Genomic DNA, 16,564 nt, shown 5'->3' on the forward strand with positions numbered 1-16,564 from the left:
GGAACATTTTGGCTTATGTGCAGGACAATCTGGGATTTCCTTCTTTTCAACCTGCAGTGGCTGAATCTACCTTATTTCCTCAGTATGTTATCCCTTCTCGTTTTCCTATGCCTTTCCAGGGGCTGGTTAAGGTCATGGATTTCCGTGAATGGAAGGAGGTTGACAAGGCCCAGGTTCCCATTTTTCTTCAGAAGTTGTATTTGCTGGAGAGGGAGGATGCGCTATCTGCCTGTGTGCGTTTGGATTCCATGTTGGCTATATTGATTGGTAATACCGCTGTCAATCCGGAAGACTGTACTCTTACTGATGCTACTGACCGGAAAGTATGAAAAGGGCTTTTTCTGCAGGGAATTTAGCTCTACGAGCTGGTATTTTTTCTGCGTATTCTGCGCAGTCATTGGTTCAGGACTTTGACAGGCTTGCTGTAGCTGGGCAGGAGGGCTCTGAATGTTCAGAATTACTGTCTGTTATGGAACAGCAGGCCTGTTTGTTGGCAGATATTTCCTCTGATGTTATCCGCACATCTGCTCCGGCGTCTGGGGCCGTGATTGGGGCCAAAAAGGTCTCTGATTGAAGCAGTGGAAGGCGACCCTGGTGAAAAGGCGGCACTTCTGAGACTTCCTTTTGAGGGTCAGGCTCTGTTTGGGGATCAGTTACCAGCCATAATTTCTAAGGCCTTTAAGTACCGTAAGCATGCCTTGCCTTATAAAGGGGGTTCCTCGTCAGGCAAGGGGTGGAATAAACATTCTAGGTCATCTCCCAAGTATGAACCTCAGTCCTCTGCTCCCAGGAAGCTTAGGTTTCAGCCCCGCTTTTCCTCTGAGAGGTTTGTTCCATTTTCAAAGGGTGCTCCCAAGAAGGGCTCCTGACAATCAGAGTTGTGGCGATTGGCAGGCTGGGGACGGCTGCAGCTTTTTCTGCCCGCTTGGCAAAGAGATGTCACCAATCGTTGGGCCCTGAACATTGTGGAGCATGGATACACCATTGAGTTCGATCTTGTTCTTCCAACTACTGGGGTTCGTCAGATGCCTTTGCCTGTGGACAGAGGCAGGAGGGCGGCCTTGCTGGAGGGAATCCGGGATTTGCTGTTGAAGGGGGCCATCTCCAGGGAGCCTTTGGGGGAACAGGGCCACGTGGCTAATTCTATCCGGTTCCTTGTTCCGAAACTGACTGGGGGTTTTCGTCCTGTCTTTAATCTCAAGTGGGTGAATTCCTGGATCAAGACTGTGCACTTCAGAATGTTGGCCATTCAGTCAATTCTTCCTCTAATTGGCCCAGGGGATTTTTTGGGGTCTCTGGATCTTCAGAATGCTTACCTCCTGCGAGGATTCCGCGACAGGCACGTGAAGTTCCTGCGTTTTGCAATTGGTCCAGACCATTTCCAGTTCTGTGTTCTTTGCTTTGGCCTAAAATCCTCTCCCAGGGTTTTCACGAAAGTACTGGCTCCGCTGATGACTCTTCTGCATGTAGAAGGGATGTTCGTGCATCCTTACCTGGATGATCTTTTGGTACAGACTCCCAATGCCGATCTGCTGCGGGTTCATGTGGCACATGTCTTGCAGGTCCTCCAGGGTCCTGGCCTTTTGATAAACTGGGGGAAATCAGATTTGGAACCTTCCCAGGACCTGGTGTTCGGGGCTCGGTTTCTGACTCTGCTGGGGTTGGTGACTGTATCAGAGAAAAGGTTGCTGGGCCTTCAGGAGCAAGTGAGCACTGTGTTGTCTCAAGAGGCTGCCAGAGCACTTCAGTGTCTGCAGTTCCAGGGTCACTTGGGTTCGGTGATCTTCCTGGTCCCTTGGGCCAGATTTCATCTCCTTTGTCTGGTCAACTGGATTCTCTCCCATTGGTCTCCGGATCCTTGCAGTCTTCTGGCGAGAAGTCCTGTTTCGGATTCCATTCTCAGGGAGTTGGGTTGGTGGCTGGTGCCGGCTCATCTCCAGATAGGGGTGCCTTTGTCTCCTCCGGTGCCTGTGGTGGTGATGACCGATGCCAGCTTCTCTTGGTGGGGTCGTGGCTGGGTTTGGAGCAGGTTCGGGGATTTTGGTCTCTCTGGGAGTCGGGAAGGTCCTCGAATGGGAGGGGGTTAAAAGCTGTTCTGCTGGCTCTGGTGCATTTTCAGGGGCTCTTGCAGGGGATGGTGGTGCTGGTCCAGATGGACAAATTGGTTGCCAAGTCTTACATCAACAGACGGGGGTACCAGGTCCAACTCTCTGAATATGATTGCTGGGGTCATTTTCTTCTGAGCTCCAAATTCTATTCTGTCTCTTCCGGCCTCCTACATTCCGGGGGGGGTGGACAATGTTTGGGCGGATCTGTTGAGCAGAATCATTCTTTCCTCCCGGGATTTCCCCCTTTGGTTGTCTCTGTACCATTGTCTGGTGAGAAAGTGGGGTTGTCCAGTTGTGGACTTGTTCGCTTCCCTGGAGAATGCGAAGGTGAGTAGGTTCTGCTCCCGGTTTTGGTGTCCTCAGGCTTGGGCGATGGATGGTCTGACTTGTTACTGGCCGCAGGGTCTTCTTTATGCATTCCCCCCCCTTTTCAGTTGATCCTCTCCTTTCTTGTCCTGGTCTGGAGGGTGGGGGCTCGGGTGATTTTGATCGCTCCCCAGTGGCCTCATGCACATTGCTTTCCTTTGCTTTGAATGTTGCCCTCCGGGGCAGAGTGGGTTCTTCCTCTCCATCCCTCTCCTCTGATGTTTTCTTTGCCTCTCCCAGGGGTCCTTGCAGAGGCTGCACTTGACGGCTTGGAGGTTGAACGTTGGAGTTGGCGGGCTGGGGGTGCCTGGTCCTTTGGCTGTGACCTTGCAGGCCACAAGGCGTAAGTCCACTTTGCATTCCTTTGATCATCAGTGGAAGGTTTTTTCCTCGTGGTGTTTGCAGCAACAGGTTGACCCTGCTGTGGCCTCTCTGTTTGTGGTGATGCAGTTTTTGCAGGATGTGCCCTGTATGGGGTTGTCTGTGGCTACTTTACGAGTGCAGTGGGCAATGATCCAAGCCTTTCGGGGTCCTTGGTGGAATTTGAAGGATGATGGTAATTTGATGCCCAATTTTGTTCAGGGCCTGGTGAACTTGTTTCCGTGGCTGGTATGTTCTTTTCTTAGCTGGAGTCTCTAGTTGGAGTTGGATGTCTTGACGTAACCACCCTTTGAACCTCTGGTGGACATTGATTTGAAGCATTTGACTTTGAAAACGTGTTTCTTGGTGGCTATTACTTCTGCCAGGCGTTGGGAGGAGTTGGGTGCTTTGTCATGTTCTTTTCCTGTATGTAAAATGTTTCCGGATTGGATTGTTCTGGTTCCGGTTCCCTCTTTTCTACCGAAGGTGAATTTGGCTTTTCATGTCCAATAGGAGGGGATCCTCCCTGCCTTTTGTTCTGACCCTTTCTCGGAGGAGGGGTTCAGGTTACATGCTTTGGATGTGTGTCGGGCCTTGTTGTGGTACCTGAAGGTGGTTTCTGCCTTTCGGAATGGGGATTCTTTGTTTGTTAATTTTGGGCCTGCCCCAAAGGGCAAAAGCCATCTACTGCTTCCTTGAGTAACTGGATCCGGTCTATGGTGCTCTTGGCCTATGCTTTGAAAGGGGTGGTGCCTCCTCCTGGGATTCAGGGTCGTTCCACTAGGGATATGGCGGCTACGCTGGCTGAGTTGCAGGGCGCTTCAGTGGTGGAGATTTGTAGGGTGGCTACTTGGGCTTCTCCCTCCACTTTTGTTTGTCACTACAGAATTGCTGAATTGGAATGTTTGGAGTCAGTTTTGTTGCACAGGGTATTGTCCTCTATGATGGAAATAGGGTCTTTGTGTGTCTTGCTGGTTGTAATTAAAAGATTTTTTTCTGCATTGCAACTCAGTTGTCTGTCTCCTGATTTCTTGCTATTTCTCATTGGTTACTTAAAGAAGGCAAAGGAGGGACGGGAGGTAATGCGTCCATTACTTACTGTTAATAACATTACTCCTAGTCCTACTCTCTTGCCTTCCTTACAGTTCCCTCCTGCCCTCCCGGTGCAGGACAACTGAGTTGCCTTTGGCTTGTTTCTGGACAGGAGGGGCGGGGGGACCTTTTAAAAAGAGAGGGGAGGGGTCTAGGTGAGGCAAGGGGCCTCATTGGTTACTTAAGGAAGGCGAGGGAGTAGGACTAGGAGTAATGCTATTAACGGTAAGTAATGGACGCATTAAACATGATCTGTCCCTTTCACTGGAAATGCAAGCCAGTTAAAATTAACGATGGTAATATTTTCACATTAATAACTGCCTGTAAAGACGCAGAAAGGCGTAGATCAACGAAGCATTTATATTTTTTGGACAAAGCAGAAATGTTCGCTCGTTGACCCACGATCTTCACTCTACATGCCTAAATAGTTATATTTTCTATTTGCCTGGAATTTTGCTAAAGTGCCATCAATCAAAACTGCAGATATTTTATTTTTGTGTCATTTTATTCACTGTGTTGTAGTATGATGGGTAACGACGCCAGCGACCTCTGCAGATCTCTTACTGTCATATCTAAAATGATGGTTTCTTGGGCGGATTGCATAGATTCAAAACAGAGCGTGTGAGCTTGCCTAACCTGATAGGCCAACTGCCATCTACTTTAATGCTCTCAGATGAATCTCCTGTGGTCAAGTTAAAGCGAAGCAGAGGCAACACATCCTTTTTGAAGGCCTCTGTTTGTCATGATCTTATTTTGTGCCATTCTGGGTCTGTTTAACTTATATCCACTTGTTCCAATATAATGACTGTAAAACTCTCAGTAACTTGGCTGGAATCCCCTAACATGATAATTTCGACCATAAAACAACTCCAGTCACCCCAACAAAGGCCATAGAACATATGTCATCATTTTTAATGTCAGTATCAATTCTGTTACTGTCCACTGTGAATCCTCTTTAGATGCATGAAACTTGATTTCTTGATTGAACCTATTTTTCTAATTCAGTAAAGATTGTTTGCACATGATATTTAGCCTCCAATTATTCTATCAGGGTGACCATTCTATAATTTGTTTCTTGGCTGGAATCCCCCTCTTTAAGTCTGACTTGGCAGCGCAGGAGACATTATACTTTATGTTATCCACATAAAAAAGGAGATTTCAGGAGTACTACAGAGAGGGTCTTTAGCTCAGCCCACAGGTTGGTGGGCCTGAGTACGTTTTGATAGCACTAAATGTGTGTGCTTTCACTTAAATAGTCATTTCCCCTCATGCAGCTGTGATTATTTTGTTGTTTTTTCCTGCTGCCTGAGCCACCAGCAATATCCTTTCTTGAGAAGGGTTAGTAACCAGCATAAAGTTTTAAGCTTACAATGCAATTAAATTTGACCACGTGGAGGGAACACACATGGCTCTTTAAATCTTTTAAAAAGTCTTAAATACTTTAGTGTCTTTTTCAGTAGCGAAGCACGGCCTGGAAGCAGGCAGCCATGAGGAATGTATCCCCTTTTTTCCAACTCGACCACCCTTCACTTACCTTTCCTTTACTAATTGTAGACGCCAGAGTGCCAATGTTTGTTTGAGGGCAGTATTAGATGCCCTTGACTGAATTAATCCATGTGTGTTTTTTTTACATACGTTAACAAGGTACTGCATGAAAGAATTGTGCTTTTTGATTTCCTAATTTAATTTGAAAGGCTAGAACACAGCAATTTGCCTGGCCTCAGTGATGAGAAATGTACATGGTGTGAGATTTACTAATGCTTTTCAAATGTGTGCATAAAACCAAAACTCTCGAAAAAAATGCATAGTTAAATATTGTTTCTATTAATGTCATACTGGCCGTATTTTATACTACACTGTATAAAATGAATGCACTTTTTGAAAGGTACACGTTTATGGGGAGAAGAGTTTTAGCATGATCCTTAATGAGGAACCATGCGCAAAACTCCTTAGCGACAGTCTACAAAGCATAGTTCAGTATCATCTTAAGCATCTTCAGTAAATCTAACAGGTGGATAAACTGCTGAAAATGTGCGTAACTTTCTGTTTTCGGATGCCAGATACATAGAATAAAAAAACGAGCTGTTATTGAGGCAGCAAGATAAACGTACATTTTTGTTTACTGTTGGCAGCATGACCAGTATCAGAAAAAAGTTGTTGTTGGGGCGTCACGGCGGTGCTGGTTAGGTGTGAAGATGTTATTTGTCAGATAGCCAGTTAATTATCAAAGAAAGGTATTTACTTAGCTGCTGTATGTGTAGTGGCAGTCTCTGTACTGAGCTGCCAGCTACATAGCATCGGCATCAGCAGAGTTATGTGTGAGTGTAATTGTAGCAGCAAGCACAGTTGCAGGTTAGAGAATCGTTAGGCGAGCTCAAACACAGGAAAGTCAAAGGGTGCTGCAGAGCAGGACTTAAGAGCATATAGAGTGACAAGTGAGTTTAAGCACTGAAGTCAAGCGTTGCTACAGACTTCATGTATGTCAGCTGAGTTGTTTCTAAATGCAAGGTGTGTATGACAGTTGACTGGCATAGTAACTGAGTTACGCATGGATCGTTGTGCTGCAATAAGAGTAAGGTACTGTATCAGAGGTGTATGTATGCATGCGTCTAAGCACTGTAGTAGCAGCAGTAACCAACATTGTTTTACATCCTATAGCCAAGTTTTCTAACATGCTGTGTCCAGTGACTAGGGGCCAAAAAGAGGAGTGTTTACATGGGTTTACTGTGCTCAAGTTCAGTGTGTTAACTGGCACCAGACCCAGTAGACAACTTTTTTTCAATAGCAAACCTTAAGCCATTCTAGTGTTTCAGAGAGTTTCAAACAAAAATGAGATACACTAAACTGGGGATCAGTGAGGTGTATACAGTAAGGTCATAAAGGCAGAAATGATGTTCAACATATACAGGGAGGATGAAATCCAAATATGTCTTTAAAAGTTCACAAATTCTTAGCTAAAGCATATTACCAACTAGACTAGGGGCCTGATTACGACTTTAACGGTTTGGATACTCCATCACAAATGTGATGGATATCCCGCCCGCCATTTTACAAGTTCCGTAGGATATAATGGAATTTGTAATACGGCGGGCAGGATATCCTTCACGTTTGTGACGGAGTATCCCATCCGTCAAGGTTGTAAGCAGGCCCTTAATTACATTATTTATTTATAAGGATCAACACAAAACCAATAACCCTACAATCAGAAAGGCATTTTAGCTCAGTTTGCTTTTCATGGACACTTCAAAAGTAGTCTGAACCCAGGACCCGGAGCAAAAATCCTGCTTGAACATTAGATATGCATATATTTTGTTAACTCAAGTGGCATGTCCTGATTAAAAGAAAAGATACTTGGATTCATTCTAACAGATCTGAGAACTCTTGAAGCACTTCCCTTCCGTGGTGGATGGGTCAAGACACACTCCCAAGATAAACTGTATTTACTGATGTTCAACTATGATTTTTCTTCTATGTATATTACAAACAGACCAAATCTAGTTGGCACATGACAACTGACTTACGTCTTGGTTAACTAATGGCATTGTGCTGGGATGGTAGGGGAGATGAATTCATGCTCTGCCATAGGTCTTCATTACGCTGGATGCTGAGTGCTATAATGTGGTTGCTTATGTGTTGTTTTCCGGTTAATTCTGTACTTAGCAGTCAATGTGATCTAGGTTCATCCCTGACAAAGAGGCTGTGTCCAATTAGCTTCAATATTTTGAGGGGTTTGCATAGATACAACGTATACCCAACTATGTACACAATCACAGTGTAGTGTGCAGTCAGACTCAGCCAGGATGGGATACACAGCACTTTGGAAACCATGCGTAGGGGGTTACAGGAAGCTCACTCTTTATGCCTAGCTGCTGGTGTTAGGCACTACCCCTTTCTTCTGGAGATGCCCATTTTTAAGCAGATAATGAATGAGACGGCAACAAAAAGTGATGCCATGATCTTAACCAATTCACTCCTTTCTGGTCCAGCTGTTGTGACCACCTCAGTGTGCCCCCCAGCTTAGCTCACACACTATCTCCCATTCTGCTGTCTTCTCCCCTCCTAATTCAGAAGAAATCCATAGGGCGACGTCTTAACGGCCGCCCCGACCGCCTCACCCCCAGCAACACAAGAGCCACCAGGAGCAAGACCATAAACGAGCAGAAGTTGCTGGACGTGCGGAGAAAACACCTTGGCTAAGAAGCATGTGCATGCTTCAGGGCCACCAGGTTTAGCATCTTCTGTTTGCTTAGCTAAAACGCGCAGTCTGCCTCTTAAAATGTGGAGAGCCCTACAGATAGATTCCAGGTGCCTTCATTTGCAGATCCATAAATTGAGACTAGAATGTAACAAAATGATTCATGTTAATTACAACACATTTCATTTCGCCACAAAAGCCCTCTTCCCCTTTGTTCGATGCTTTCCCAAAATCAAGGATGAAAGAAATATTTTCTCACTCTCCAGTTTTTCGGAGGCTCCATAAAATTGTATGAGTGGTTTTAAAAACATAAGCAGGCTTGTCTACGTTCTCCTTTCTCCGTACTTATGAAGAGGCAGACAGAGCAGTATGTTAGTGCACAGGGAACTGCTGCTGTCACTAGTGTCCATAGGCATCCTGTAAGGACAAATCATAACACGGTTACTTCTACCCCACACCTGGATACCCCCAATTCACACTCTTGGAACTGGCAGCTCGCAGCACAGGAGTCTTCCTTATTGGATGTAAAATAGAAATATGCCATTAGGGTGGAATGACCTTGGCCTCAAATACACTACAATTATGGAGGCTAGTCACGAATGGTGACCGAAGTACGAGATTAGCATTAAAAAGGTTACTTGGCAACCTGTCGGGTCTGGGTGGCCCGTCCAGCTTTGGAAGCTTAATAATGCTGCAGACTGCACTGTTTTGGGTGTTCACGCTGGCTTCGGTTGGAGCTCCAGGCATCTCCCATTTACCTGAACTGTTTACTTATAGCAACTCAATGTGGGTGACTCAACAGTGTTTAGAATTAGAGTTGCCCAACTGTGCTGAATTTTGGTAGCCGCAACAGTTTAAAAATAAATGAAATTTGCACGCCCAAAAAATTGTTGGCTATTTATAGTCATTTTCCGTATGTGTGAGAACTCCTTGTTTCTATACCAGTTGTTCATAGTTTTTCCTCTAATAATAACGAACCAAAATTAAGTCTCCTGATCTTTCTCAAGCTTAGTTTAGTAGTAAAGCAACCTTTATTTAAAGCACCCATACCTGAAGTATGGTAAAGATAAAAGAACCCAGGTAAAATATGTATTTTGTAATTTGATTCAATACAACATTGCAATCTGCAGGTGTCCTATCATTCAAAGAGCGGTTCTAGATAGAAACTAAATATACCTCTGCCGTCATCCATTTCATAACTTCTCAGAGATGGCATTGGACCAACAAATATGTTTTAACTGGTGGCAACCAAGACTAGACCTATTAATGAGCGCTTCATGTCGAAGAAAGTTGTTTGCCAAGAGCCTGATCCCTGTCTGTTCTTGGAATAATTTCAGATGAAGCCAAATATTTAAAATGCCTTGCAGACAAAAGTGTAGTCGAGTAAAAATGTTCTTTTTGTTTTGAGAAATATGTGTGCTTCACAGGACGATCCGAAACAAATCTCGTATTCTGTAAGGGTAGATGGAATGCTAAATTCCTTTAAAATATTGAGACCCTAAGCATCTGGGCATTGATGGGGTTCAGTTACTGTTGCTGAGACCCATATGAAGTCTGCACAAAGAAATGAAACGTGATAAGTTAAATTATGTGCCACATTAGGATTAAAACCACCCATTAATGTGATGCACACCTTCTTCGACCTTCCCAAAGCATGTTAAGTTTAGAAATTAATTCTAAGACATTGTTGTGCATAATCTTGGAGGCAGGGTGCAAATAAACATTAATCAGCAGCAGCATGTTTAAATGCAAGAGCATCCTTTCCATCTTAGCCCAAGAGCCTGAATATATTTTAAACCTAAAATCAGTTACCTTAATCATACAGTCAAGAGAATTTGAAACGTAAGTGCATAAACCACCTTTTACTCATCCCTCAAGTTTCTCTTTACTGGCACTTACACTATATATCAGTAATGAAATAAAACGCAGTGGTTCACAATCCCAAGATCTTTGTATGCAAACAATATCATCGTCAGACAAGAACTTTCAAGTGCAACAAGTTCTGTGTGCCTGCTTCCGTGTGGGATTTTCTTTTTTTGGTAGAAGGCTGGCGTGCATATCAAATGTACTTTTGCTAATTATTACACCCTTTCCAATATGTAAGGGATGCTAGTTTCTGTACATGCTACTTGGTGGTCCAGATATATATTTTTTAAAGTTATTAGCATTTTATTATTTTGCTACATTGGTAAACTCAATGCAGATATTCGTATTTGCAGGAGATCGCCCAAAAGCATACAATTTAAACGTTTTGATGTCTATCCTGGTGAAGAAGTTCAAGAGAAGGTGTATTAAATAGAATAAAACAGATAAAGATCATACCAAGGGAAAAGATAGATTTGGTAAGATATTTAATAATTAGAGTAACATAATGAATACGGAAGCAGTGAGAAAACTGGAGATAGCAGTGGGGATGGGAGGTGGAGGGGGGGGAGGCAAAGGGAATAGCCTGTCATTAGATAGAACCAGCCTATGATGCTAGTTTCGGTGTTTTTGAGTGGGCAGCACCCCTCATAGTAAGATGGGGTTGACGGCACAGATGAAGTGCTGATCTGTTCCATCAAGGAATTGGGAATTCAGCGGACCGCCTGAGGAATGAGGGTTTAACCGATTGATGGGGAATGCTGTTGTGGAGAGAGGTTGGGGGTAGGGAGGTGCGGGTAGCGGTGGGGAATGGGGGGGGACTCTCAGTCAATATAGTTGTAAAGGCTTTATGAGAGAATCTTACCGCACTGAGGGGACTCTTCAGAAGCACTGTGGCTTCTTCTCTACATAAGGCCATCCCTTTCCCCGTTATCCATTTAAGGAGAGTTTGGAACCAGACAGCCAGCGCTCAGGGGCTTTGGATTTCCGTTGGTAGAGAATAGCTCACTTAACTAGGATAAGAGTAAGGTTGGCTTCTCACTTGGATGCACTGGCCTTTTTTGAGCGCCAATAAATATCTAGTGCCACCAGATGCCAGGCCTGTAGGATTGGTATGACCGTGATGGAGGAAAGTGAATTTATAATGTAGGTCCAAAAGGGCCTTAGTAGAGGGAAGGACTAGAGCAGGTTTGCAACGTCTGCAGTCTCTGCAAAATAACAGAGGCAGAAGGGAGATGCACGGGGAAAGTAATGATTTACAGCTGCAGGAGAGAGGGGGTCTTGCAGTAAAAAGTGTTGGATTAATAGAAACTTTGCATTATGGATTATGGTGTGGGAGACTTCAAGTGTGAGAACCCATTCAGTATCGAGGAAGGCTCTACTTGTATCTGCCTCCCACTTAGGTGGGGTAGTGCCTGAGATGTGAGAGATAGTAGGACCGTAAAAACCAAGAAATATGCCGACTATCATGACCCATGGTTTGAATAGCTTGATAAAACAGATGTATTTTTAGCGGTAGATTCAGGGTGGGCCAGAGCCGTTGCATTGCATGGTGGATAGTGATATAGAGGAGAAATTGGCCCCTATGAAGGCTACGTTTGTTCATAAGTTCCTCAAAAGAGAGCCACAGCTCCTGCTCATGCAGGCCGCAGACAGTAGCTATATGTACCTCATTTCAAGTATAGATATATATGACTCAAATGTATTCAATCTGTGGGAGTCGGGGAGACCTAATAGTGTGATAGCAAGGTTATATGGGATTGTGCAGTTCATAAGCATAATGTGATAGCAAGGTTATATGGGATTGTGCAGTTCATAAGCATAATGGCGTGTGAGTAACGCTGAAGTGCCACACAGCGAAGTCTAGAGCGCGGTTGCACATTTCACGCATTTACAAGCAAGAGGGTGTTAAGTCCTGTAGGTGTATTGGTGGTGTCACTGTGGGCTAGATGTACCAAAAATGGTGTCCCTGACACCATCTGCGAATCGCAAGGGGGTCGCAAAGACCCACCTCATTAATATTAATGAGGTGGGTCGCAATTTGCGACCCCCTTGCGATTCGCTGCACTCACAAGGGTGGTGGCCTGCTGGAGACAGCAGACCACCATGTCTGTGACTGCTTTTTAATAAAGCTGTTTTTTTTTTTTTGTATTGCAGCCCGTTTTCCTTAAAGGAAAATGAGTTGCAATACACTCGAAAAAATTAAACGTTTTTGTTTCATTTTTTCAGAGCAGGCAGTGGTCTATAGGACCACTGCCTGCTCTGAAAAAATGTTTTCAGAGCCATTCACAGCCATTTGAAATGAGTGCTAACTGCGAATTGCTTTGCGACCGCGTTCGCAGTCACAAAGCAATTCTACATCGCAAATAGGAAGGGGAACACCCCTTCCTATATGCGAGTCACATTCCCATTTTGCGAGTCGGTAACCAGGTTACTGGCTCGCAAAATGGGAATGAGCATCGCAATGCGCGTTTTGCATGCCGCAAACAGCGAATTTTGCTGTTTGCACCATGCAAAACGCTTCCTACATCTGGCCCATAGTGTGTCTCTGTAATACAAAGGCCAGATAGACCAGAGACCTTGCTGATATTGGCCTTGAAAATTGCGAAATTAGGCAGTTGGGGATGAATCATTGTACTAGCCAGAGACTTTTCCCACCCGAAGTATCAGCCAGACATCGCACCATACATTTAGAACAGACTAAAGAGACCACCCGATAAAAATGTAACAAATTTTCTGTGAACAAGGAGTCCGCAAACAAACAAAGGAAATGTAACAAACACTTGCAGGAATGACACAAATATGCAGACTTTCACAGATAATTATGCAAAAGCCCTAATAAAGAGTTAGATAGATCTCTGAAAATTTGTCAAGGCAAAAACTTAGTTTTGATTGGATCAGGTTTCTTTCTGTGCCCAAGTACAAATTTGATGGATGGTAAGGAGGAGGAATTAATTCTTGACACTTACTCCAGTTTTTTAGCCTTTTTGTCTCTAGTGCATTAAGCTCCCGAGACTTGAAGAGTATGATGGCATTCCTTTCAGTCCCTCTCATTGGTAGCAAACCAGACTGGTTTTTGGGTGTTGGATTGTTCCACATATTCATGCAAGTGTTTTGCTCTCTCTCTCTTTCCAACATTTTGTAGGGTAGTGAAAGGTTTGAAAGTTTGCGACCGATTAGTAGTGGGTCAGGAAGTTATGTCCCTAAATCTGTGATTTTTAATGTTTCAGGTTAGCATCTATTTACCTGTGCTGAAGACGATGAAGAGCATTGTGGAGAGGATGAAAAACCTTAGCAATTTTGTGGTGAGTTGTACTGTTTATCATGTTCAGTAATTTACCTCGGAGTGTTAATGGAATCTATCTTCTTTACCTTCATATATTCTTAAAGGGGCAAAATAAATATGACCAACATCTCTCAGCATTACCCTTCTCTTAGTTGCCAGACTTTACAAGATGTTTTATTGGCGCTCCATAAGAGGTGAAATAAAATCACACGATGGTTACACTCATGTTTCAAGGAGAGTTGTTCGAAATATGGTTGGAACACTACTAAAAATAAATGAGTTGACACAGAGGAGGCACGTATTTGTTCTGTAAGCTGTTCATCTGCTACATTGACTTAATGTGCTTGTATCAGAGATATTCGGGGATAACATATCGCCCATTATCACATATTTGTGGAGGATGCTTCAGTGTGTACTGCTGTAGAACTGTAGTTCTCCTCCATAATTAACCCCAGAAGCTAGCTCACCAGCGTTCAGAGCTTTCAACCAGATGAGCCTGTTGTGTCTACACTTGAGTTGTGAACCTAAAACATTCAACACCACAGATTGCAGCCAGCTGAATGAGATTGCTTTACATGTATAGCAATGAAGCAGACCATTTATAAAGGTGATTTGTCTGCTGGTGTATTGCTTAGATGTATTTTAGGGAGACAGTCCTTCCTATCATAGTTAAAGGAACCATAACAGAAGCTCAAATCGGAAACATTATTAGCCAGACTCTTCAGTCATCATCCACTGCTGTAGGAAGCTCTGTGTTTTCACTGGGTATTTTGATATCACCAGTCACACCATGTAAAGCAAAAGGAATATTACTGACTTCTCTAGCACTTACAATGCCAAGTCCATACATCATTTTTAGTATTCTTCACATTTTCTACACTTGTCTTTTTTGATAACTGTATCTTCCTTCTGTTGTCATACAACGTTGTATGGGATTAAGTCATCACCTTTCACCATCCCTGAGTGGCTGAATGGCTTATTTTCTTTCCAGTTTGTAAAGAATGCTAAATTCTTTGTCCCTAGGCTGTTCATCTAACAGTTTGCTTAGCAGTCTTAAAGTAATCGGTGTCCACCTTGGATAGTAGACAAAGGGACAAGTCCAACCTTTCCATGTCACTTATAGCCATTTGTTGAAAGTTCCTCACAAGAATACCAGTTGGAAATAAGTCTACTGGTCGATGTAAAACCCTGTGGATGTGGTACCACATGGTTCTCATTGCCCCCCCCCCAATCTTCAGACGAATTGGGCCCTTCTGCCTACTGTCCAGAGAGTATTTATGGTTCTTTGGGATTTTTGTACTTTTACACACACCACAAAGGTTTGGACAAGCAGTAGGTTGGTCTAATTGTGCAGGTGTTTGATCTTATGACTTTGACAAACTTGTGCCAATTTGAGTATTAGTTGCCAGTGGTGAAGGAGTATAAATTTGCACTGGAATATGATCTGTAAATGAGGCACTGCCCTCTTGTGTTCACTGGTTGAGGCTCTTGTAATCAGGATTTCAGTCAAGAAACTTCCTGCTGAGTGGTCCCTGGCATTCCGTAATAGGCATGTTTTGGCCTCCAGGGCACATCTTAAAAATTGAAGAGACAGCTAGATATTCTCCTAGGCCAAATAGTTTGAATACAGTACAGATCAGCCCCGTAAAAAGAAATGACCACCATTTGTTCTCCAAATAATCTGCTGTGGAATCAAACCACTGTAGGCTTTTTTAAATATTAGACCATAGCTAAAGGGTTTTTGGTGTTTTATATAAGTATATGGCATCTTGCAACATCCACAGCTTGCTTTAAACGATGGCTGCACTAGACCCTCAAGTACCATACAGGCCTTTGCCAGTTCCACTGAGACTGCTGAAGTATGGACCAGGAGAAAGACTCACAACTGCTTCATCCTAAGCCATTATTTGCCTGAAGTGCAGATTGGCATTTGGTCTCCCATGCTCTGCATGCACTGTTAATTGAACCATTGGATGCTTTCATTTATTTGTGTAAAATTGCTGTGGCTTTTATTAGTGAATTCTGCACATTGCAATTTATTCTTTATAGATTGTATGAAGAAGAAAAAAATAATCCATTAAAACAAATAATCACCAATACATTAGTTAAAATAACAATAAAACAATAAAAATACCCATCAAGAATATAAACAGATAAGACCTCATTCATTAAAACAATAAAATAAAAGAATTCATTCTAAGAACTCTACATTTTTACGCCAAGTAATAGCTCCCTTCAAAAATGATCCCAGACTCTTCCACACCAATACATCTGAGGCCATTTGCAACCACATAAAAGCAGGACGATATTGCACGAAACCCCTGGGCCTTATAAGAGGTAATAAAAAACGAGTTCTAAACGGTGCATAAAAAACACAAAAGAATGTAAAATGGGGCAAGGTCTGCTAGGACACCCCATCACAGGGGCAGGATCTAATAGATTTTTCCCCATACTGGCCTAGCGGGAAACACAGATTACTTCTAATGATCCCCAAACGGAATAGAGTAATAAGAGACCTTTCCCTCACATCATAGCGCTCAGGACCCACCCCCATCTTTAGCATAATAAAATCCCTGACCAATTTTTTCCCTAAGGCCTCCCCCTCCCTTTTGGTCTCCTGGATTCTCAGAAAATTATCCTTAACCCATTTTTTATCACGACTAGTCAGGCCCTCAGGATATTCAAACAAATCAGGCCGCCCCAGATCGTGGGCCATCTTCCTTATATACGTCAGCCAGGGAATGTTTTTTACATTGTCACAAGCCAAACAATCCCTTAAAATATCCCTATTAAAATTAGCATGTTCGTTACTCCAGATTGAAATCCATAACAGAAGGGGAGCCAACTGGATATTGTCTTGCACAAACTCAAGGTCCAGTTCCAAATGAAGGCAAAAACCAGAAATATTTTGTCCAACTCCCAATAGCCTTCTACAGAACCGATTTTCTTTTACAATAAGGGCCCGAGTATCCATATACCTCCAAAGTGCAGCACCATACTACAGGACAGGGAGGCATTTCCGCCTATAGATTTCAAGCAAAGGCTTAATAGGTTTACTTCCTACCCTTACAGCAAAGTCAAAAGTCGCACCAACTGTTGCATGAAAAAGCACACCCCTTCTGGCAATACAGGGTTTTCAAGATCCTTTCTCATCAAAGATGACCCCCCCAATATGGGAGCTCATGGACCCTGCTAATGATTTGATCCTCGATCCTTAGCTCCCCCACCCTACTCAAGGGTCTTCCGCAAACCATAAAATGTGATTTCTTATAATGAATCTCTAAGCCCAAAGAT

At 43.5% G+C, this 16,564-nt stretch overlaps 1 protein-coding gene across 1 annotated transcript in view; it reads left to right on the forward strand.

Moving 5' to 3' along the window:
* Positions 1-16,564, forward strand: part of HUS1 (HUS1 checkpoint clamp component) — a 122,614-nt gene that overhangs the window by 61,302 nt on the left and 44,748 nt on the right. Inside the window, exon 5 of the mRNA XM_069216133.1 lies at positions 13,215-13,289. Coding sequence (XP_069072234.1) covers positions 13,215-13,289 — 75 coding nt within the window. The remainder of the gene's footprint in view (positions 1-13,214; positions 13,290-16,564) is intronic.

Source organism: Pleurodeles waltl, chromosome 2_1 (genome assembly GCF_031143425.1).
Source record: "Pleurodeles waltl isolate 20211129_DDA chromosome 2_1, aPleWal1.hap1.20221129, whole genome shotgun sequence".
NCBI classification, from domain to species: domain Eukaryota; kingdom Metazoa; phylum Chordata; class Amphibia; order Caudata; family Salamandridae; genus Pleurodeles; species Pleurodeles waltl.